A 23104-nucleotide genomic window follows, 5' to 3' on the forward strand; every position below is an offset into this window, starting at 1 on the left:
AGCTCACTAGATTCTCTACACTACCCTCTTCATCAGCCATCACCACCCACAACACATCCACTCCATCAAAACAATATCCCTTGCTCGACGTCCTCCTTGCCCCAACCGGGCATTTGGACTCCACCAACCATTCACCACTCTCCCCTACAAATCTCCACACCACTATTGTATCTAAAGCTTGCAACTCAACGCTTCTCATCCCAACATCGATAACAAAGAGATGACCGCCACAGTAGACCATCTTTCCACCGCCGGAGCCCGTGCAGCTATCGGGCCACCTTGACACAGTACATGCCGTTGACTGGTCAAGCAAAGAGTAGCGAACTATACGGGAGAAGAACTGGGACGGGGTGGCCCTATCTATTTGGTCCTCGTAGTAGATGGTGTCACCGGCAATGGTGTGGTAGGCACGGTCATGGCAAGTAATCTCGGCTGCCTGGAACCGGGTGATGCACGGGGCTGGTTTACATGTGGACCAATGACCTGGCCGGCTCGAGTCGTAGAGAATCACGTAGCTTCTGTGGCCGTGGATGGAGATGACCTGGAAGGCATCGTATGGTCGCCTTGTGAGGAAATGCACGGGAGCTACTGCCAAGTTGGAGTGCCACATTGGCGGTAAAACCACGTCAGCCCAGACACCTCCCAGCGGGCTGCCCACCAACAGCCTGCCCGGGCACTCGGACTTGGCAAGCGCCACGTCACCAGCTGCCCCAAGCAGGCGCATGGCTCCCACTGGCAGGGAGCAAGCGTCGGGCAGCGCTGCCCAGACACCGTGGCACGTGTCAAAGGCGATGAGCTGGCGGGAGTTCCAGGCGTTGAGCACCACCAGCGTGGCCTGGGGACGAGTGGAGAGCTTGGAATTCCAGGCGCGAGACACTGCCCGGGCTGTCATGCGCGAGGCGAGAGGGATGCGTTCTAAAACTAGCCTTTCGAGGTCCCTATCTAGAAGCCCTAGCTCTCGATTCTCCTCCTGATCGTATGGAATCGCTACGCGAGATCGCTGCTGCTCCTGCGGAGAACTACAACTGTCCTGCCCACACCTTTGGACCCTCTTTGGCGGTGCGTCCGGCGGGAGAAAAGATTTTCTACCCGGGGCATTGATCGCTGGCGGCTCCGAAGCTTTGGGAGTCTTTCTCTTTGGTGGATGCTTCCAGACGAGTTTAGTCCTACTTAGTGGCTTACGCGCCATCGTCTAGCCCTAATAGCCTCGTATCTTATATACTCGCATACTTATGGATTTCTTCAGATTAATAAATTCTTAATTATCATATGTACAACTATTAGTTTCGCAAGTTTATAAATTACTTTGCGCCTCTTCCCTCATACAAAGAACTACCTTGTAAGCTTGCCAAGCCCGAATTCAACAATGCAGCTCCCTGAAAACAGGTCAACTTCGATATAATCAATCATTGTCGAACTTTGCTAGGAATTGTCTATAGAGCCAATCAACAGCAACTATCTCATAATAGTATGGATAAGCTAATTTTGAGCTCGACCTCCAGGTATACACCAGAAACTTAGAACACTTCTAAGTTTTCTCTTGACGCAAACTCAAGGAGAAAAGATTCCCGTTTGGGAGAAGCCCTGAAGTTTTGAAGAAAACCCTGCAATTACACCTAGTGAGAGCCAGCCGGATAATGCAGAAAAATCATAGAGCTCCAGCTAGACAACATGGCCGGCTCAAGCACGCACTCGCCTCCAGATCCACCACTGCTCTCTCTCGGCATTGGCACGTCTTTGAGCGAAACATGAAGCTTGGGCCCTGAAGGTAGCCTCTGGCAAAGTTCGAGAGAGTTAAACTAGAAACAAAGAATACTATATGCCAGACCAAAACGAAAAGGAGCATTGCTAGATAATGATGAAGGACCGTTTGTTTCTCCAAATACCATTTAGTCTTTAATTGTTAGCGAGTATCTATAAAAACACATGAACTTGTCTCTACTTTGAAAGGCCCACTCGAGCAGTGGACTCTCCACTGCTTGCTACTCAAACTATAGCTCACTAGATTCTCTACACTGCCCTCTTCATCAACTATCACCACCCACAACACATCCACTCCATCAAAACAATACCCGTTGCTCGTCCTCCTCGCCCCAACCGGGCATTTGAACTCCACAACCCATCCACCACTCTCCCCCAGAAATCTCCACACCACTATTGTATGTAAAGGTGACGGCTCAATGATTCTCCCAAACCAATCCGTCCTAACATCGATAACAAAGAGATGACCGCCACAGTAGACCATTTTTCCATCGCCAGAGTCGGCCATGCAATCAAGGGGCCACCTTAACACAGTATATTGCGTTGACTGGTCAAGCAAGGAGTAGCAAACTATATGGGACGTGTCCTCGTAGTAGATCCTGTCACCAGTAATAGTGTGTTAGCCAGGGGGATGCCAATCAGGGATTGGATTACACGTGGACCAATGACCCGGCTTGCTGGAGTCGTAGACAATCACATTGCCTTGGTGGCCGTAGATGGAAATGACCTTGAAGGTATCGTGCGGTCGCCTTGCGAGGAAGTGCATGGGAGCTCCTGGCAGGTCGGAATGCCACATTGGCGGTAAAACCACGTCAGCCCAGACACCTCCCAGCGGGCTGCCCACCAACAGCCTGCCCGGGCACTCGGACTTGGCGAGCGCCACGTCACCAGCTGCCCCAAGCAGGCGCGAGGCTCCCACTGGCAGGGAGCGAGCGTCGGGCAGCGCTGCCCAGACACCGTGGCGCGTGTCAAAGGCGATGAGCTGGCGGGAGTTCCGGGCGTTGAGCACCACCAGCGTGGCCTGGGGACGAGTGGAGAGCTTGGAATTCCAGGCGCGAGACACTGCCCGGGCTGTCATGCGCGAGGCGAGAGGGATGCGTTCCAAAACTAGCGTTTCGAGGTCCCTATCTAGAAGCCCTAGCTCTCGATTCTCCTCCTGATCGTATGGAATCGCTCGCTGCTGCTCCTGCGGAGAACTACAACTGTCCTGCCCACATCTTTGGACCCTCTTTCGCGGTGCGTCCGGCGGGAGAAAAGATTCTCTACCCGTGGCATTGATCGCTGGTGCCTCCGAAGCTTTGGGAGTCTTTCTCTTTGGTGGATGCTTCCAGACGAGTTTGAGGGGCTCGCCATCGTCTAGCCCTAATAGCCCTACTGACCTTTCTGGATTTTTTAATTCTTAATTATCATATTAAGGAATTCAAAAAAAATTAAATCTTACAAGCTCAGGTTGATAAGATATGATGTTCTGTATTAGTTTTGCAAGCTCATAAGCTATTTTGCGCGAACTAAGTTCGACAATGATTGATTGTATCGAAGTTGACCGCATAAGACAATAAAAAGGCTTGCCAAGCCAAGCCGGAATTCACCCTGAAACATAGTAATTGTCTATAGAGCCAATCAACAGCAACTAGTTTGGATAAGCTAATTTTATTTTTACCCTGCATTATCCGGCAGACTCTTTGAGCAGTGAGGTGTAATTGCAGGGTTTTCTTCAGAACACTACTCCGTTCAGAGCTTATCCAAGACAATCTTTCCTCCTTGCGTTTGGATTGTGAGAAAACTTAGAAGTGCTTTAACTTTCTGGTGTATACCTGGAGGTCGAGCTCATAGAGCTCCAGCTAGACAACATAGCACACACTCAGCCGCTGCTCTCTCTCGGCATTGGCACGTCTTTGAGCGAAACCGTGGCATGAAGTTTGGGCCCTGAAGGTAGCCTCTGGCAAAGTTCGAGAGCTTTAAAACTAGAAACAAAAAGCAATTATTAAACGACGAAAAGGTACATTACTAGATAACGAAGTAGGACCATTTGTTTTTCCAAATCGTATCAATACTATTTCTCTCTAAAAGCTCGGAGTCTTTAGTTTTTATCCAGTGTCTACAAAAACACATGAACGCATCTCTACTTTGAAAGGCCCACTAGAGCAGTGGACTCTCCACTGCTTGCTACTCAAACTATAGCTCACTAGATTGTCCTCTTCATCAACCATCACCACCCACAACACATCCACTCCATCAAAACAATACCCTCCTCGCCCAGTTGGGTGGAGTTGTTAGTTCACTAAGTTGGATCTGACAAAAAATGTTACATTATCTAGAAGGAATAGATTTAATATATCACAAAATATAGAAAAACATAGTAAATCAACAAACATCATAACTCCAAATGATACAACACAAAAATTTTAGAGCTCCAACTCCTGTTTGAGTGCACCTCATGACACACTACCTGAATTGAGACCTTTAGAGAATTGACACCTTCATGGCAATGCTTCTTCTTGCTCTTCCTCTTCCAAGTACACCCGCATGGCGACGAGCTGCGGAGGGGACACGGCCATGACAAAGTCCTTGCTCTTGTCGTTGCCCCTGTGAAGGTCATCGTAGAAAACGTCGGCCGGTGCATACCTGACATGGATCACGTTGGCCTTGAGCATTGCTCGAAGCTGTGCTCGGGCCTCATTCACGTTACCACCGAATGCCTTGCGATAGACAGTCCTAATACCAACCGCCCCGTTGGTCTGCAGGATGAGGCGCGCCACAGACTTAAACTTCGCCCCATCCCAGCCGAGTTCTCCCTTGATAGCCTGCGCCCCGGTCTCCACGCTAGTCTTTGCCGCGTCTACCATGCCGTCTAGAACCGCTTCCATCTGCTTCCCGCGCTTGAAGACGCCCGTGACGAGGTTCGCTAGATCAAGCGGGCTGCCACCGCAAACTGCATATATCCTCTCCCACTCCTCATCAGTGACATCTGGTTGCTGGACCTCGCGCTCCCTGAGTAGCCTGCAGTAGAGCTGCCTCGCATGCTCCTTGCTGAAGTGGCCAACGCCCAGCGGAGTCCACTGTGACGAATGGACGTGCCCCTGAAACCACTGCCGGAAGAGGTCGTCCGAAGTGGACATGATGACCACGGCTCGATGGTCTTGCTTGGTCATGGCGACAAAACCCTGCAGCAGAATGTCCAGATCTTTATCGTCCCATCTCTTGAGCTTGTCCACGTCGTCAATGATGAACACGGGCCTGATATTGGAGTCGGCATACGCCAAACCTGTGAAGGCGGCCATGACCGAGGCCAGATCCGACTGTGGCTCCTTCTTGAGGACACTGGCGAGGCTCATTGCATCCGAACTGACACCCTTGAACGTGATCTTCAGGCTCGTAGCCGCGGCTGTCCCCAGCTTCCAAAACCACGAAAGCCAGGTGCGCAGCTGATTGGCAATCTTAGCTGCGGCCAGCGCGGGAGTGTGCACGTCTGCAAGCCTCATGTCGAGATAGAACACGGGCATCGTGGCCTTGAGGCGTTGGTCAGCCTCCCACAGACTGTGGAGGCGATGCAGGAGGGCACTCTTGCCTGAGTTGGCGGGGCCGATGAGTACTATCATGTTGGGCATGGCACCCACCTCCAAAAGCGTCAGCAGCTCCTGCATCTCCCTCTCCCTGTCGAAGAACAACTCGTCATCCATAGACGCAGTGGGGGACGAGCAAAGATCCTAATACAGGTTTCTTGCTGGGAAGATATTCTCCCACCACCTTTCCTTTGTCCTGTAGAAAAAGGAAAAGGGAGAAAGCTCCCTTTTCTACTCTAGTTGTCCTATACCCTGGAAGTTGCAACACGGAGCGCTTCTTTCGTCCGGGAAGAGCGAGGCATCGCTGGAGCTGTGGCGTGTTCTCTATGTGAAGAGAACATCTCCCGGTCTCCAGATGATTCCGACGCCTCCCAGTGAAATGTCGCCTGGCGGCATTGCTCGAATTTTCAGCCCTGTAAAGAGCATGTCAATGTCAGACCCAGGAATTTGGTTGGGTTTCCGATAGTACATGTAGTTTTCGCAGCTCGTCAAAATATCCGACTAGAAAGATGGGAGGATTGTGAATGTGGAAGTTCCAAACTCAATGTAGCAAGGATATTAGCCTTCAACTCTCAGAAACACAAGCTTCCACTCACTCCTCGAATCTCTCGCTCGCTTTCAACATAGCATATCAAGAGGAAAGATCGTTTGTACTCTCCGCTGTGATCGCTTTTTGCTTTAACTCTTGTTGCTGAATGGCCAAGTTGACAGCGGAGTTTGTTTCTGTCGAAGACAAGCTGGCTGATTGATGATGCGAAGCATTGCTCCTCCACGCTTCGAACGATCGGAACTCTAACACTGAGCTGCTTCGTCTTGCTCTGGAAACGTCGGCCTCTGGAACAACTTGGTAGCTTGAGCTTGGCCGATGACATCGTCGATCTGTGGGAGATGGTCACGAGTTGTGATGTAAAACTCGCCAAGTTCTTACCTCCATGGATCGGAGTAGACTTGGTCCCGGCAAAGCTGACAAAGATTTTCTATGTTCTACAGGAGAAAGAACCTTCAAAGCTTTCCGAAATATTCCACGATTATGCTTTGTCCAAGTCCAAAGGATCGCTGGCTAGCTCCTGCGCCAGCCTTCCTGACAATGCCAAAGGGCTGTTCCTCCTCGAAAGTGACAATGGTGCCGCGGGTGTGGCTTGAGAAGACCACGATATGTGGATTGACGGTCTCCCGGGCAACTTGGTGCTGCTACTGCCGCTGCTACTCCTGCTGATTCCGCTGCTGTTGCTCGTCTTGGGATCGAGCAGCGATGCGTGCTGTGGATTCAGCAGCAGCAATTGCTGGGTGTCTTTCGGTAGCATGTCGAAGACGACTCGCAAATCGGCCCGGAGCTTCTCCGGAAAACTCTGGGTTTGCGACATCTGGAGAAAAGAGAGAACTTTTAGAAATGATGTTCGAGCCTTCTGGTGTATACCTGGAGGTCGAGCTCGGCGACTAGATGGCGTAGAATAGCGTTGAAAGTCTCGACGAGCTCCAGCTCGGGCATCTTGGACACGATGGTCCGCACGTCGGCCCGGGCACGCGCTTGCCTCCAGATCCGCCGCTGCTCTCTCTCGGCATTTGCACGTCTGGATCGAAACCACGGCATGAAGTTTGGGCCACGGAGGAATCGTCTGGTGGCAAAGTTGGAACAAACCCAAGAGTGAGAAAAACTTCGAAAGATTGCAGAACCAAGTACCTGTACAAGTCGATCCAGTTGGAACGAAGCCTCTTGGCCAGAAACTTCCCGGGACCCCTGGTCGCCAGCGCGCTCAGGAACCGTTGCTCGTCGAAAGCTGGCAGAGGTGGCGGATCAACGAAAGGATTGTTTGATCCAGAAGATGGCACTGCGAAGTATGGCGCGATGGGAGCGAGAAAGTTGGTGGTGAGCTCCTCGAAGTGGCGGCGGAGGATGTCACTGTTGACGAGAGACATGGATTCGTCCATCCTTGGCGAGGATGGAATCGCGTCGACTAGCCTGTTGAGAACCGAGGTGTCCGGCTTGGTGGCCGGGGCGTGGGTGCTCCACACAGCCTGGCTATGGCGGCGCTGCGTCCAAGGCAAAGAACTCCACGGCTTCTTGTCGACGAACTTCTTGAGCTGCTGGAACTGGTGGTGGTGGTGGTGAGGATCGAGGAGGGAGACGACGCTGGGGAGTCTCTTGGAGGACGAGAATGCCGGGAGAAAGAAGAGATTGGTGACGCCGAGAAGGATGGACGACGACGCTGCCAAATCCGTGTGGAAGTCGGGGTCGTGGATCGTGAAGTAGGGGCGGAGATCCGAGCTGCATGGAATCGGAGCTAGCAGGCTGGAGATCGCTGCCACTGCCTCGCAAGAGACGGATGGAGAGGGAGCCACGACGAGCAGCGGCTCGCCGACGAGCGCGAGCTCCCAGAGCAGCCAAAGCTGCATCAAAACACCCTTGAGCACCGCGAAGAGATCCACATCGTGGAACACGATACCTTGATCGGGGAGAGGAGCCAGATTCGTGACCCGGATCACCATGTTCACCACCGGGAGCTCCAATCCGGCCTGGATCTTGGGATTGGGCGGCGGCGGCGGCCAGGTGGAGGAGATTATCGAGGAGATCCTCTCCAGCGCCGCGCTGCCGCTGTCGAAGAAGAGAGGGCCGGCGATCTGGACGAGCGGCTTGAAGATGGAGCTCCAGTAGGGAAAATAGGAGAGGATTACCACGGATTTCTGGTCGCCGCCCCGGATCAACCGCTCGTCCTGGCGCTGGCGATTGAAGACGTAGCCGAAGAGATGCTTGTGATTCTTGGCGCCGCTGCTACGCGGGATCCGGAAGAAGAAGACCGAATCGTGGATTGCCGTGCGCTGCGACGAATGCTGCCGCTGGCGCTGCTGCTGCGAATCCGGGAAGGCGCACAGCGCGATGTGGGATCGCTCGATCTCGGTGAGGCGATCGGGAGGGAAGCAGTAATCCATCACCTGCCCTTGCTCCACATCGAAGCGGAGCGCGCAGAGAGCCACGAGCCATGGCACCATAAAGGGGAGAGGAAGTAAAAATTAGGGCTCTTGGCCGAAATTTAGGGCTCTTGGAGATAGCTCCTCGATGAAGGTGAAGAAGGAGGCCGGCGCGAAGAAGAGCGATGCCACGGCTGCGAAGAAGGGATCGGCAGCGACCAAGGCGGCGGTGAAGAAGGAGAAGGAATCCAAGGCGGTGAAGAAGAAGGAGGATTTGGATGAAGAAGCGGCGCCGGCGGAGCCTGCTGTGGAGGCCGTGGTGGTGTCCAAGACTGTGACAAAGAAGGCTGCTCCAAATGAGAAAGAGGTGAGCGAAATGGTGGGGAGAGTTAGCGCCAAGCAAGAGCACGAGAATGGAGTGGAAAAGACGCTGGTGGTGCAAGAACAAGTCGAGAACCAGGACAAGGAGGTGGTAGAGGTAAGCTCTGTCATCCATCGCTTGGCTTTCGCCATCCAGTGAGAATGCTTTCATTGATTTCCACAGCCGGGGACTGGGAAAGTTGTGAAGAAAAGAATCGTGAAGAAGAAAACAGTGGTGAGGGAGAAAAAGGTTTTCGATCTTCCGGGACAAAAGTATGAGATTCCAGAGGAGGTGAGCGTGGGTTCGTATCGTCTGGCTGATAAGTCACTCGTTGTCCTTCGCAGAGAGATCCCTTGAGAATTTTTTACGAGAGCACTCGTGAGCAAATTCCTACCAGTGAGATGGCTGAGATCTGGTACGTTTTATTTTCTTTCTCTTCATTGTGAACTAGAGCTTGATGTTCCAGGTTGATGGAGCACGGGCTACTCCCCGAGGACGAAGCAAAGGCCGCTTTTGACAAGCGAAATCAACAAAAGAAGTCCAAGCAGCCATCGACTCCTGTGAAAGGTGCCTCGACGTCAACTCCAGTGAAAGGTGCTGCTGCTAAAACGAATGGAAGCTCCTCCAAGAAGCCCGCGGCTGCTGCGTCGAAATCTAAGCCCAAGGACAAGGAGCCTCCTCCAAAGTCGAAAGCGAAGGCCAAGGCAAAGAAGAGCGAAGAGGAGGAGTCCGAGGAAGACGATGAAGACAACGCTCCTGTTGCTTCGAGAGGTGCGAAAGCCAAAGCCAAGGCCAAGAAGGAAGAAGAGTCCGACGACGACGATGCTCCTATTGCTTCGAGAATGTCGAGAACCAAGTCCAAGGCAAAGACGAGCGAAGAAGAATCAGAGGAAGACGATGAAGACAACGCTCCGATTGCCTCGAGAGCTGCGAAAACCAAGGCTACGAAGAAGAGCGAAGAGGAAGAAGAGTCGGAAGACGATGATGAAGACAACGCTCCTATTGCTTCAAGAATGGCGAAGACAAAGGCCAAGTCGAAGCGCGGAGAGGAATCCGAGGACGAAGAAGACAAAGATTTTGTTGCCAAGCCCAAGAAGAGGCTGAGAACTTAGAGGGCGAGGAAGGACGAAACTGTGAGAACTTCTTACATCAATATGAACTTTACTTTGTACATTGGAAGCTTTCTCTCGATCAAGCCTTTCTCGCGTTCACGAGAAACCATGAACAGGCAATGAAAGCGAGGCTACCAACGAGGAAAAACTTTGGATTTGGGTACAAGCTTAGACCACCTTGCTCGATCGGGAGGAGTTGCCTCTGGCGGATGAAGTTTGTGAGGAGATCCAGCTGCGTGTTCATGTCATGCTGGCCTCGAGCAAGAGATCTCACCTGGAAGTTTGTGAAACTTTGGGTGAAAATTACTCGCAGAGAACTTTACCTCGTTGCTCAGCACTTGTTCGTCGTTGGACCCGCTAGAAACTCGTCGAGGAGTGATTATAGGGACTGCTGAAGAAGGCGTGATTAGTTTCTTCTCCAGCTCTGCGAGCCTTGAGACGAGCTCGTCGAGTTTTTCATTGACATTCGCAAGTTGCTCGACAACACGAGGATACACCTGCGAAGAAAAGAAAAGTTGGATCTTTGGAAACTTTATCACTCACTTGATCTGTCAACGGAGACTCCGATCCTCGATCGTCTTGAATTCTCTGAAGGTTTTCGATCTTCAGCGGTGGAGGCTTTCTTTCCGGCTGCTTTCTCAAGCTATCAAACACTTAACTCTGTGAATCGAGTGTTTTGGAGATCGGAAGAAAAACAAAATGACAAACCTCGAGGTATTCCAGCTCAAGCTGTAGAAAAAAAAGGAAGTTTTTGAGCTTGGAAAAACGAGAATTTCTTCATACCTTCTGCTATAAGTTTTGGATGAAACTGGACTTCCCGGAACAGTGGTAGTTTGCAAGCTTAATTTGTTCTTGAGGTCCTCCGGCAATGCCTGTTTGGACGATCGAGATGAGAAGAACACGTCGATTCTTTTCCATACCACTACTTCGGCAGTGAGTTTCTCCAGTTGTATTTGTTCTATATAAGATCGTGGAATGTACGAGCCTTCGAGCCCCAGCTTCTTCCCGATATCCGCGACGAGCGATCTATCTTTGCCTTGTATCTGTCAAAACTTGGTGAGATACAAAAACCTCAAGAACAAAAAAGCTAAGAAAGGATCTACCTGGACATACTTTCGCTGGACTTGCTCGAGCTTGTCAATCTTGACGACGATCTTCTCAGTCTCGTCACAAAACACCCGGCTCGACCGCTTCATAATGGTGGCCATCTCGTATCCAAGAGCCATGAGGCCTCCCAAGAGCCTCACGCTCACGTCAAAAGTGATCCTTGGCGAGATGATAAAATCCTCATCGGTCACAAGTTCCTAGAGAAAAATGAGAAACATGGTCATGGTAAGTGACAAAGATAGATCTTGGATGGAGCATTTTTTCTAAAAGACCTCGAAGATCAAACTGTATCTTCCATCGCGATTTCTCATGCGAAGATAAGACTGGCAAGTTTCCGGGTCTTCGCCTGGAGGCAAGAGATAGATATCGTAAGTATCTTCTGTTGCTTCAGTGAACTTGGAGCCAATGACAGCTTTGATCTCTTCTTCCGTGACATGACGAGAAGACTGGAGCATCGAAAACTTTGAATCAGAAAAAGAAAAGAAAGAACGAAGGAAATCTCCAAAACCTTTAGGATGTAAGTTGGACTCTGAAATCCCGAGAAAGGATTAAACTTGTTGACTACTTTGATGTGTGCTGTTGCTAGATCCGGCTCTATGAACACCTTGTACATGGGATAAACCTGGCAACGACACAAAGTTAAGTGCGAAAAACAACAAAGAGATGAAAAAGAGAGAATTATGAAACTACTGCTGTTCACAAGAACATACAAAATCACCGTTTCTGAAATCTGGTGGATGATGTCTTCCGGAGCTTGGCCGGAGCGATTGATGTCACGGAGAACCCGCTTGACGAGATCAAAATGGACTCCTCCGGTTATAGAGACTCGCAGATCCAGGAATGGACGTAGCTTCTCACACAAAGCATATATCCCTTCCACGATCACAATTCTCGTCGATGGATGCTCCAGACGCCTGGAAACAACGCAAGAACATACTTGGTCCTTGATCCCAATGCGAGCAAAAAGGAAGGAAAGACAACTCACCTATAGCCAACTCGACGACTGAGCTTGAAGTCATATATCGGAATGTCGGCAGAGGTCCCAGCTCTCAAGCTCTTGATGTTGTCTAGAAGAATTTCGTAGTCCACGATCCTGGGATCTATCAGCACGAAACCAAAACAACCAAAACTATCGAATAGAAACGAAAGAACAAAGAACAACACACACCTTGTTTGGATTCTTACCATCGTAATTCCCGTCGATGACAAGGCTGGAATCGTTGTAGTTGTCCATGCAAATGATCGCAATCCCGGGCAAGAAGCTCGCGACCTTGTCCGTGAAGACGGTCTTACCAGCGCCCGAGGGGCCGGCAACTCCCACCACAATTGTCACTCCTTCCATCGTGCGCGTGAGGAGCTGACACGCCCGGATGAAGAGAAAGAAGCCCTTGTCGAACGAGAGGGGGTCGGAGATTGGCGCAATCTCGTAGCGATCCTCGCGGCCGCCATCGCCCTTCCTCGGCACCAGTTGGAGTTGATCCTTGAGAAGCCCAGTCCGGCGATGCGGGCTTGGCAGGAGCTTTCTCATCGACGATTCCATCCTGAAACTACTTCGAGCCCTAGTGAAGAACTGGAAGAATCTCAGTCAAACATTAGTCAAAGCTTTAGTCAAAGTTCTAGTCAAAGAAGCAATGTCAAAGTTAGAATTCTTCCTCCTAGATCTCATCGGCGAGTAGGAACCCTACTTCATTCCTAGAGGATGAGCACTGGATACGAGCAAGCCCAGGTAGTCTGGAACAAAGACAACGCTATAGCTGGTAATCTATATACTAGTTCCCAAACTTATCGACTGGAAACGCTCGAGTTTAGCAAGCTCACAGAGATTGGCGCTGGCGGCTGTGGCAGCATCTTCAAAGGTACCATCACTCGCAGCTATGGCGTCCAGCACAAGCTCTACAGAGGCGTGTGGGACTTCGAAGGCGACCCTTTCGACTCGTATAACTACTACAACTCCTCCAGCAGCGGATCAAATCCCAGCGAGGGAGACAACGAAACAGTGAGCGTGGCTGTCAAGACGATTCACAGCAGCGATGATGACGTGATAGATCTCACCAGGGAAGCGAGCAGCCTGCGGATCCTGCAAGGAACCAGGAACGTTGCAAGCGTTTATGGTGTGACACGCAACCGGGAAATGCAAAGCGTTTGCATTGTCATGGAGCTCGTCCAAGGTCCCGACTTGAATTCTTTCCTGAGATCCGGGAAGCCATCGTCGTGTTCTTGGTCTTGGTGGAAGACAAAGCTGGAGATCTTCATGGAGCTCGTGATTGGGCTCTCGGTTTGTCACCAGCGGGGTATTTATCACGGGGATTTGAAAGGCAAGAACGTGCTGGTCGACGAGTTCATGGTTCCCAAGCTGATAGATTTTGGGTTTAGTTTCCGGAAGAAAGATGTCGACTACTTGAGGTCACTAGGAGGATCACCGTTTTGGATCTCCCCAGAGCTGGACGAGGCGGTAGACGAGATCCCTCCGGAAGTTCTTGCGAATCCATTCCCTTCGGATGTCTACTCGCTGGGGATGGTTCTGGTGGAAATGATTATAGATGGTGAGATACCCGAGTACATTGACTCGGTCTTGGTGATGAACAAGTATATGGGAGGGTCTCCTATAGAGCTCCAAGTTCCAGAAGGCATGGAGGATCTAAAAGAGAGCGTTTTCGATGAGATCTTTGCCGTGGTCGATGGATGCTGCTCTGCGGAGCGTGACGACAGGATTTCTCTAAAGGAATGCCTAGTACACATCCGAGCAGCTTATAGCAACCTTTGCAGCAGTTGCAAAGTCAGTTCTTCCAGCTGGGATGAGGAATTTACGAGTTCCAAGGATTATACAGACATGCTAGCTGTTCTTCAAGCGCGGTTTCCCGAAGTTCCAGACGCCATAGCTCGGCAACCAGCCAAGAACATGATGGTGGACATTCAGGGAACTTTGCTGGTGGATCTCTTCTGCCAGCTGGATTTCAAGCTGGGTGTAGAGTTCGTCATTGACAAGGCAGCCTGGGACTTTGATCCGAAGAAGGCAGTGCCTCGACTATGCCACATCTGCGTCAAAGCAGGGAGCCATGGAGTGCTGAAATTTCTGGGCGAAAGGTGGCGAGCTATAGTTGCGCAGGAAGAATGGCTGATGCACGACGCATGCGAGGGTGATAGCTTGGAAGTCTTGCAAGTTCTTCTCGAGGATATTAACATGGAGTTCGATACCTGGCCGAGGAGCGGACAGCTTAAGCCGTTTCACAAGTTGGCATTCCACGGAAAGATGGAGATGATGAAGCTTTTGCTAGACAAGGCAAGCACGATCGGTGACTACGTGAATGCTACAGTAAACAGGAAATCATCTGTAGCAGCGAGACCCCTCAACTATGCCATCCAAGGAGATAAAGTCGAAGCGGTGTTCTTCCTCATCGAGCATGGGGGTGTTGTGACGACGCCACGCGATTATCTCGACACCACAGATTATCTCGAGCAGCTTTTCTACTGTGCTGTGCATGATGGGAGCTTGAGCGTTGCAACGAGCCTTCTCGAGATAAGCTACTTCCTCAAGACAGGCAATGGCGGAAGTATGAAACAGATCTCTTCCAAAGTCTTGGAACGATTTGAGAATCACGAATTTGGCTGCCTTGATTACTTCGGGCACGAGTTCCGGGACCATGAATACGTGCTGGCACTTTTGAGAGGTCACTTGGTGGAGTCTGGGCTTCGTGGAATGGAGCCTCTGAGGTTTGCTTGCTCTAAGGAAGGGAATGCACACAGCCAGGAGGTATTTCAAATGATGGTTTCGTTTTGCAACGACGATAGTAGTGTTTTAGAGGACAAATTGTGGAAGCTCTTAGGGGGTCATGGGAGTAAGGAAATGGCTGCGTATGCAATGGAGAAGATTAGCCGAAGCGGCCATGAGCAGATTTTAGAGGCTGCTATAGACCAAGGAAATTTGGAGGTCGTGGACTTTCTCAAAGCAGCAGAAAAGTCAAGAGATGGCGAGGAAAGTGACCAAGTAAAAGACGAAGGTGATGGGAAAGAAGATGAAGAATTGGATGATTCAGAACTGTCATCAAGCTCGGAAGAGCCAAAGATCAATGAGGAGCTTCCTGATCTCGATGACGATTCAGATGGTGAAGTCATACCTAAGAAAGACCGACAAGCTTATCTTCTCTACGACGTTTGCGAGGCTGTAGTACAGGCTGATATTGGTTTACTCAAGAGAAAGCTCCCAAAGCTTTGCTTAGATGGTAGGAGTTTTGTGGAAGAATCATGGGAACCAGGCATAGGGATGATCCAAAAGGTTGAAGATATCACCAAGAAAGCAGGGATCTGGAAAACTTTGGCACCAGAGCTTTTGAAAAGATTTGCTTATGCTGGGAGCTCGGAAATGGTATTACATTTGCTGGAGAAAGGTGTTCCGGTAGATGGCCCGGACTACACACAAGGATGGATCACACAAACACCGCTAATGATAGCTCTTTCCGGGAGCCACTTTGAGACTGCTGAGATCATTTTGTTGGCCGGTGCTAATCCAAACACAAGAAGGAAAGCAGGATACTCAAGCATGGATATTGCCTTGGGCATGAACAACAGAAAGATGGTGAGGTTGCTTATCAGGTTTGGGTTTGACACGGGGTCCAAGAACAGGGACAATGAAACTTACATGGACTTGATAGCTCATCTTGAAGACTAGCCGTGGAAGAACCTCTGAAACCAGTCAAAACAAGTCAAAGAGGTCAATCAGCCCATGCACAGGATGTTCGAGACGAGGATGTGCCCCGTTGCGTTGCTGGGATCCAACCCAAGCGCGAGCTTCGATCCGCGGAAGCGGGAGCTATGGCTGCTGCAAGCTCCCGCAAAGCCAATCCAATCCGATGCCTCGGCGGTGAAAGGCATGGATTCCATGAGCTCGCGCGCGTCTTGGAGATATCCAGTCCGTCCCAGGAGATCCACCATGCAGCTGTAGTGGAGCTTGGTTGGAGGCACTCCATAGTCACAGCTCATCAACGCCAAGTAGCTCCTTGCTCGAGAAACCTTCCCGCCATGGCTGCACGAAACCAGCGCTGCCGTGAAGCAGAACTCGTCTGGATTGTCGGTGAGTTTGAGCTCGTCAAGCATCCCTCTGGTTTTGGTTTGCTTCTCGCTGTCTTGGGCAAACATTGCGAGCATTGCATTCCATGCAAACAGGTCTCGCTGTGGTGTCTCTTGGAAGATCTTGTAAGCGGCATCAAGGTTTCCAGTTTGAGCATAACCAACCATGATTGACGTCCTTCCTACTGGATATTGGAAAGGCAGTGAATCAAAAACCGCCCTCGCCTCTGCAAGATACCCTTCTTGGGCATATGCTGTGATCATGGAAGACCAAGAAGATGCATCTCTCTGCGGCATATTATCATACACGAACTTACCCTCCTCCAATTTCCGAAAATTCATGCAAATGGCGAGATAAGTGTTCCAAGACACTATGTCCGTCTGCGGCATGTCGGAAAAAATCTGTTGCACATACAAAAATGCCCTTCTTGGGCATATAGCAAAAGCATTATATTACAGGAATTAATGTCCCACTCCACGATAGTCCTAACAAATGTCCTTGCGTTCTCAACATCATGATTTTGGCAATACACAGCGAGGAGACAATTCCAAGCTATCACATCCAACTGGGGCATGGCACTAAATATTCTTTCGGCTTCTGCCAGATACCCACTCCCGGCATTTGCTGCAAGCATAGAGGTCCAGGAGATCAAATTCCTCTGCGGCATCTCATCAACCACTCGCCTAGCCGTGTTGTAACACCCGCTTTGCGAGTACGTGACAAGAATCGATGTCCAGGAAACCAAGTTCTGCTCGGGCATCTCATTAAAAAGCCTCTAAGAACCATCCAGATGCCCATTCGAGGCATACGACGCCACGATAGCATTCCATGCGAAGATGGATCTGGAGCTCTCGAGCCAACCACTCCTCGCATACGCCGTGATCATGAGAACCCAGGAGAAGAGGTTCTTAGCACGCATCGATTCGAAGACCACCTGCGCGTCAATCGGTCAATCACCGGAGCGCCCAAACATCTCGATCACCCGGTTGCGCGCGTAGAGACCGTCGGGCGACACCACCGAATCAAACACTTAACTCTGTGAATCGAGTGTTTTGGAGATCGGAAGAAAAACAAAATGACAAACCTCGAGGTATTCCAGCTCAAGCTGTAGAAAAAAAGGAAGTTTTTGAGCTTGGAAAAACGAGAATTTCTTCATACCTTCTGCTATAAGTTTTGGATGAAACTGGACTTACCGGAACAGTGGTAGTTTACAGGCTTAATTTGTTCTTGAGGTCCTCCGGCAATGCCTGTTTGGACGATCGAGATGAGAAGAACACGTCGATTCTTTTCCATACCACTACTTCGGCAGTGAGTTTCTCCAGTTGTATTTGTTCTATATAAGATCGTGGAATGTACGAGCCTTCGAGCCCCAGCTTCTTCCCGATATCCGCGACGAGCGATCGATCTTTGCCTTGTATCTGTCAAAACTTGGTGAGATACAGAAACCTCAAGAACAAAAAAGCTAAGAAAGGATTAAACTTGTTGACTACTTTGATGTGTGCTGTTGCTAGATCCGGCTCTATGAACACCTTGTACATGGGATAAACCTGGCAACGACACAAAGTTAAGTGCGAAAAACAACAAAGAGATGAAAAGGAGAGAATTATGAAACCACTGCTGTTCACAAGAACATACGAAATCACCGTTTCTGATATCTGGTGGATGATGTCTTCCGGAGCTTGGCCGGAGCGATTGATATCACGGAGAACCCGCTTGACGAGATCAAAATGGACTCCTCCGGTTATAGAGACACGCAGATCCAGGAATGGACGTAGCTTCTCACACAAAGCATATATCCCTTCCACGATCACAATTCTCGTCGATGGATGCTCCAGACGCCTGGAAACAACGCAAGAACATACTTGGTCCTTGATCCCAATGCGAGCAAAAAGGAAGGAAAGACAACTCACCTATAGCCAACTCGACGACTGAGCTTGAAGTCATATATCGGAATGTCGGCAGAGTTCCCAGCTCTCAAGCTCTTGATGTTGTCTAGAAGAATTTCGTAGTCCACGATCCTGGGATCTATCAGCACGAAAGCAAAACAACCAAAACTATCGAATAGAAACGAAAGAACAAAGAACAACACACACCTTGTTTGGATTCTTACCATCGTAGTTCCCGTCGATGACAAGGCTGGAATCGTTGTAGTTGTCCATGCAAATGATCGCAATCCCGGGCAAGAAGCTCGCGACCTTGTCCGTGAAGACGGTCTTACCAGCGCCCGAGGGGCCGGCAACTCCCACCACAATTGTCACTCCTTCCATCTTGCGCGTGAGGAGCTGACACGCCCGGATGAAGAGAAAGAAGCCCTTGTCGAAGGAGAGGGGGTCGGAGATTGGCGCAATCTCGTAGCGATCCTCGCGGCCGCCATCGCCCTTTCTCGGCACAAGTTGGAGCTGATCCTTGAGAAGCCCAGTCCGGCGATGCGGGCTTGGCAGGAGCTTTCTCATCGACGATTCCATCCTGAAACTACTTCGAGCCCTAGTGAAGAACTGGAAGAATCTCAGTCAAACATTAGTCAAAGCTTTAGTCAAAGTTCTAGTCAAAGAAGCAATGTCAAAGTTAGAATTCTTCCTCCTAGATCTCATCGGCGAGTAGGAACCCTACTTCATTCCTAGAGGATGAGCACTGGATACGAGCAAGCCCAGGTAGTCTGGAACAAAGACAACGCTATAGCTGGTAATCTATATACTAGTTCCCAAACTTATCGACTGGAAACGCTCGAGTTTAGCAAGCTCACAGAGATTGGCGCTGGCGGCTGTGGCAGCATCTTCAAAGGTACCATCACTCGCAGCTATGGCGTCCAGCACAAGCTCTACAGAGGCGTGTGGGACTCCAAACGCATCGAAGGCGTTTTCGACCCTTTCGACTCGTATAACTACTACAACTCCTCCAGCAGCGGATCAAATCCCAGCGAGGGAGACAACGAAACAGTGAGCGTGGCTGTCAAGACGATTCACAGCAGCGACGATGAGGTGATAGATCTCACCAGGGAAGCGAGCAGCCTGCGGATCCTGCAAGGAACCAGGAACGTTGCAAGCGTTTATGGTGTGACACACAACCGGGAAATGCAAAGCGTTTGCATTGTCATGGAGCTCGTCCAAGGTCCCGACTTGAATTCTTTCCTGAGATCCGGGAAGCCATCGTCGTGTTCTTGGTCTTGGTGGAAGACAAAGCTGGAGATCTTCATGGAGCTCGTGATTGGGCTCTCGATTTGTCACCAGCGGGGTATTTATCACGGGGATTTGAAAGGCAAGAACGTGCTGGTCGACGAGTTCATGGTTCCCAAGCTGATAGATTTTGGGTTTAGTTTCCGGAAGAAAGATGTCGACTACTTGAGGTCACTAGGAGGATCACCGTTTTGGATCTCCCCAGAGCTGGACGAGGCGGTAGACGAGATCCCTCCGGAAGTTCTTGCGAATCCATTCCCTTCGGATGTCTACTCGCTGGGGATGCTTCTGGTGGAAATGACTATAGATGGTGAGATACCCGAGTACATGGACTCGGTCTTGGTGATGAACAAGTATATGGGAGGGTCTCCTATAGAGCTCCAAGTTTCCAGAAGGCATGGAGGATCTAAAAGAGAGCGTTTTCGACGAGATCTTTGCCGTGGTCGATGGATGCTGCTCTGCGGAGCGTGACGACAGGATTTCTCTAAAGGAATGCCTAGTACACATCCGAGCAGCTTATAGCAACCTTTGCAGCAGTGGCAAAGTCAGTTCTTCCAGCTGGGATGAGGAATTTACGAGTTCCAAGGATTATACAGACATGCTAGCTGTTCTTCAAGCGCGGTTTCCCGAAGTTCCAGACGCCATAGCTCGGCAACCAGCCAAGAACATGATGGTGGACATTCACGGAACTTTGCTGGTGGATATCTTTTGCCAGCTGGATTTCAAGCTGGGTGTAGAGTTCATCATTGGCAAGGCAGCCTGGGACTTTGATCCGAAGAAGGCAGTGCCTCAACTATGCCACATCTGCGTCAAAGCAGGGAGCCATGGCGTGCTGAAATTTCTGGGCGAAAGGTGGCGAGCTATAGTTGCGCAGGAAGAATGGCTGATGCACGACGCATGCGAGGGTGATAGCTTGGAAGTCTTGCGGGTTCTTCTCGAGGATATCAACATGGACTTCGATACCTGGTCAAGGAGTGAACAGCTTAAGCCGTTTCACAAGTTGGCATTCCGGGGAAAGATGGAGATGATGAAGCTTTTGCTAAACAAGGCAAGCACGATCAGTGACTACGTGAATGCTACAGTAAACAGGAAATCATCTGTAGCAGGGAGACCACTCAACTATGCCCTCCAAGGACAGAAACTCGAAGCGGTGTTCTTCCTCGTCGAGCATGGGGGTGTTGTGACGACGCCACGCGACCTGGACACCACAGATTATCTCGAGGAGCTTTTCTACTGTGCTGTGCATGATGGGAGCTTGAGCGTTGCAACGAGCCTTCTCGAGATAAGCTACTTCCTCAAAACAGGTAATGGCGAAAGTATGAAACAGATCTCTCCCAAAGTCCTGGAACGATTTGAGAATCACGAATTTGGCTGCCTTCGTTACTTTGGGCACGAGTTCCGGGACTATGAATACGTGCTGGCACTTTTGAGAGGTCACTTGGTGGAGTCTGGGCTTCGTGGAATGGAGCCTCTGAGGTTTGCTTGCTCTAAGGAAGGGAATGCACACAGCCAGGAGGTATTTCGAATGATGGTTTCGTTTTGCACCGACGATCATAGTGTCTTCAAGAACAATTTGTGGGGGCTCTTAGCGGGTCATGGGAGTAAGGAAATGGCTGCGTATGCAATGGAGAAGATCAGCCAAAGTGGCCATGATCAGATTTTAGAGGCTGCTATAGACCGAGGAAATTTGGAGGTCGTGGACTTTCTCAGAGCAGCAGAAAAGTCAAGAGATGGCGAGGAAAGTGACCAAGTAAAAGAAGGTGGTTGGAAAGAAGATGAAGAATTGGATGATAGCTCGGAAGAGCCAAAGATCATTGAGGAGCTTCCTGATCTCGATGACGATTCAGATGGTGAAGTCATACCTAAGAAAGACCGACAAGCTTGTCTTCTCTACGACGTTTGCGAGGCTGTAGTACAGGCTGATATTGGTTTACTCAAGAGAAAGCTCCCAAAGCTTTGCTTAGATGGGAAGAGTTTTGTGGAAGAATCATGGGAACCAGGCATAGGGATGATCCAAAAGGTTGAAGATATCACGAAGAAAGCAGGGATCTGGAAAACTTTGGCACCACAGCTCTTGGAAAGATTTGCTTCCACTGGGAGCTCGGAAATAGTATCACATTTGCTGGAGAAAGGTGTTCCGGTAGATGGCCCGAACTACACACAAGGATGGATCACACAAACACCGCTAATGAGAGCTGTTTCCGGGAGCCACTTTGAGACTGCTGAGATCATTTTGTTGGCCGGTGCTAATCCAAACACGAGAAGGAAAGCAGGATACTCAAGCATGGATATTGCCTTGGGCATGAACAACAGAAAGATGGTGAGGTTGCTTATCAGGTTTGGGTTTGACACGGGGTCCAAGAACAGGGACAATGAAACTTACATGGACTTGATAGCTCATCTTGAAGACTAGCCGTGGAAGAACCTCTGAAACCAGTCAAACCAAGTCAAGAGGTCAATCAGCCCATGCACAGGATGTTCGAGACGAGGATGTGCCCCGTTGCGTTGCTGGGATCCAACCCAAGCGCGAGCTTCGATCCATGGAAGCGGGAGCTATGGCTGCTGCAAGCTCCCGCAAAGCCGATCCAATCCGATGCCTCGGCAGTGAAAGGCATGGATTCCATGAGCTCGCACGCGTCTTGGAGATATCCAGCCCGTCCCAGGAGATCCACCATGCAGCTGTAGTGGAGCTTGGTTGGAGGCAATCCATAGTCACAGCTCATCGACGCCAAGTAGCTCCTTGCTCGAGAAACCTTCCCGCCGTGGCTGCACGAAACCAGTGCTGCCGTGAAGCAGAACTCGTCTGGATTGTCGGTGAGTTTGAGCTCGTCAAGCATCCCTCTGGTTTTGGTTTGCTTCTCGCTGTCTTGGGCAAACATTGCGAGCATTGCATTCCATGCAAACAGGTCTCGCTGTGGTGTCTCTTGGAAGATCTTGTAAGCGGCATCAAGGTTTCCAGTTTGAGCATAACCAACCATGATTGACGTCCTTCCTACTGGATATTGGAAAGGCAGTGAATCAAAAACCGCCCTCGCCTCTGCAAGATACCCTTCTTGGGCATATGCTGTGATCATGGAAGACCAAGAAAATGCATCTCTCTGCGGCATATTATCAAACACAAACTTAACCTCCTCCAGTTTCCGAAAAGTCATGCAAACGGCGAGATAAGTGTTCCAAGACACTATGTCCGTCTGTGGCATGTCAGAAAAAAATCTGTTGCACTTACAAAAATGCCCTTCTTGGGCATATAGCAAAAGCATTATATTACACGAGGTAATGTCCCACTCCACCATAGTCCTAACAAATCTCTTTGCGTTCTCAACATCATGATTTTGACAATACACAGCGAGAAGACAATTCCAAGCTATCACATCCCACTGGGGCATGGCACTAAATATTCTTTCGGCTTCTTCCAGATACCCACTCCTGGCATTTGCTGCAAGCATAGAGGTCCAGGAGATCAAATTTCTCTGCGGCATCTCATCAAACACTCGCTTTGCCGCGTCGTAACACCCGCTTTGCGAGTACGTGACAAGAATCGATGTCCAGGAAACCAAGTTCCGCTCGGGCATCTCATCGAAAAGCCTCTGAGAACCATCCAGATGCCCATTCGAGGCATACGCCGCCACGATAGCATTCCATGCCACGAGATTCCGCTGGGGCATCGCATCGAAGATGGATCTGGAGCTCTCGAGCCAACCATTCCTCGCATACGCCGTGATCATGAGAACCCACGAGAAGAGGTTCTTAGCAGGCATCGATTCGAAGACCACCTGCGCGTCAATCGGGCCACCGGAGCGCCCAAACATCTCGATCACCCGGTTGCGCGCGTAGAGATCGTCGGGCGCCACCACCGATTGGATGCGCGCGTGGATTCTCCTCGCCTCGGCCAGATCCGCGCACGATTCCACGAGCTCCAGCCATTTGCCGCGCTCCATGCATTTTCCAAAAAACCCTAAAATCAGTTAGCGATCCATAAAAAGCCCTAAAATTCAAAAAAGTAGAATATCTGTGGCTTGCTATAAAATGAGAGCTCACGCACAATTAGTGGAGAA

At 50.3% G+C, this 23104-nt stretch overlaps 8 protein-coding genes across 12 annotated transcripts; 3 read left to right on the plus strand and 5 right to left on the minus strand.

Moving 5' to 3' along the window:
• Positions 1-5851: 5851 nt before the first annotated feature.
• LOC9663478 (protein DENND6B) lies at positions 5852-8363 on the minus strand. Its single transcript, XM_002993591.2, has 4 exons — positions 7006-8363; positions 6742-6940; positions 6253-6688; positions 5852-6203 (listed from the first exon to the last, which is right to left on the minus strand). Exons 1-3 carry the CDS (start codon positions 8310-8312, stop codon positions 6353-6355), a joined length of 1842 nt encoding a protein of 613 aa, XP_002993637.2. The 5' UTR covers positions 8313-8363; the 3' UTR covers positions 5852-6203; positions 6253-6352.
• LOC9663479 (ABC transporter F family member 4) lies at positions 8339-9763 on the plus strand. Its single transcript, XM_002993566.2, has 4 exons — positions 8339-8709; positions 8776-8883; positions 8937-9007; positions 9059-9763. Exons 1-4 carry the CDS (start codon positions 8380-8382, stop codon positions 9702-9704), a joined length of 1155 nt encoding a protein of 384 aa, XP_002993612.1. The 5' UTR covers positions 8339-8379; the 3' UTR covers positions 9705-9763.
• LOC9663454 (uridine-cytidine kinase C) lies at positions 9717-12362 on the minus strand. The gene is made up of 12 exons (XM_002993592.2): positions 11997-12362; positions 11797-11911; positions 11530-11725; positions 11320-11433; positions 11084-11257; positions 10808-11008; positions 10625-10747; positions 10488-10576; positions 10413-10433; positions 10248-10347; positions 10028-10201; positions 9717-9978 (listed from the first exon to the last, which is right to left on the minus strand). Exons 1-12 carry the CDS (start codon positions 12349-12351, stop codon positions 9784-9786), a joined length of 1857 nt encoding a protein of 618 aa, XP_002993638.2. The 5' UTR covers positions 12352-12362; the 3' UTR covers positions 9717-9783.
• An 80-nt stretch (positions 12363-12442) lies between these two features.
• LOC112343566 lies at positions 12443-15572 on the plus strand. The gene is made up of 3 exons (XM_024667252.1): positions 12443-12450; positions 12488-12568; positions 12657-15572. The coding sequence occupies exons 1-3, from the start codon at positions 12443-12445 to the stop codon at positions 15475-15477; spliced, it is 2910 nt and encodes a 969-aa protein (XP_024523020.1). The 3' UTR covers positions 15478-15572.
• On the minus strand, positions 15525-16265 carry LOC112343567 (pentatricopeptide repeat-containing protein At4g02750-like). The gene has a single exon (XM_024667253.1). It carries the CDS (start codon positions 16263-16265, stop codon positions 15525-15527), a length of 741 nt encoding a protein of 246 aa, XP_024523021.1.
• Positions 16266-16431: 166 nt separating this feature from the next.
• LOC9663455 (uridine-cytidine kinase C) lies at positions 16432-18352 on the minus strand. Of its 5 annotated transcripts, none has more exons than XR_002991321.1 (8): positions 17987-18352; positions 17787-17901; positions 17520-17715; positions 17367-17423; positions 17172-17294; positions 17070-17123; positions 16961-17007; positions 16432-16912 (listed from the first exon to the last, which is right to left on the minus strand). XR_002991321.1 is itself a non-coding variant. In XM_024667229.1 (8 exons), the coding sequence occupies exons 1-6, from the start codon at positions 18339-18341 to the stop codon at positions 17085-17087; spliced, it is 885 nt and encodes a 294-aa protein (XP_024522997.1). In that variant the 5' UTR covers positions 18342-18352; the 3' UTR covers positions 16432-16912; positions 16961-16981; positions 17070-17084. The 5 variants fall into 5 exon arrangements, 2 of the variants coding, with proteins under 2 accessions (XP_024522997.1, XP_024522996.1); XR_002991320.1 differs by having other exon boundaries at positions 16961-16981; positions 17035-17123; XM_024667229.1 differs by having other exon boundaries at positions 16961-16981.
• Positions 18353-18500: 148 nt separating this feature from the next.
• LOC112343568 (probable serine/threonine-protein kinase KCC4) lies at positions 18501-19520 on the plus strand. Its single transcript, XM_024667254.1, has one exon. It carries the CDS (start codon positions 18501-18503, stop codon positions 19518-19520), a length of 1020 nt encoding a protein of 339 aa, XP_024523022.1.
• A 1988-nt stretch (positions 19521-21508) lies between these two features.
• Positions 21509-22987, minus strand: LOC112343569 (pentatricopeptide repeat-containing protein At1g09410, mitochondrial-like). Its single transcript, XM_024667255.1, has one exon. The coding sequence runs from the start codon at positions 22985-22987 to the stop codon at positions 21509-21511; it is 1479 nt and encodes a 492-aa protein (XP_024523023.1).
• Between the last annotated feature and the right edge of the window lie 117 nt (positions 22988-23104).

This window comes from Selaginella moellendorffii, unplaced genomic scaffold (assembly GCF_000143415.4).
Source record: "Selaginella moellendorffii unplaced genomic scaffold, v1.0 SELMOscaffold_165, whole genome shotgun sequence".
Classification (NCBI taxonomy): domain Eukaryota; kingdom Viridiplantae; phylum Streptophyta; class Lycopodiopsida; order Selaginellales; family Selaginellaceae; genus Selaginella; species Selaginella moellendorffii.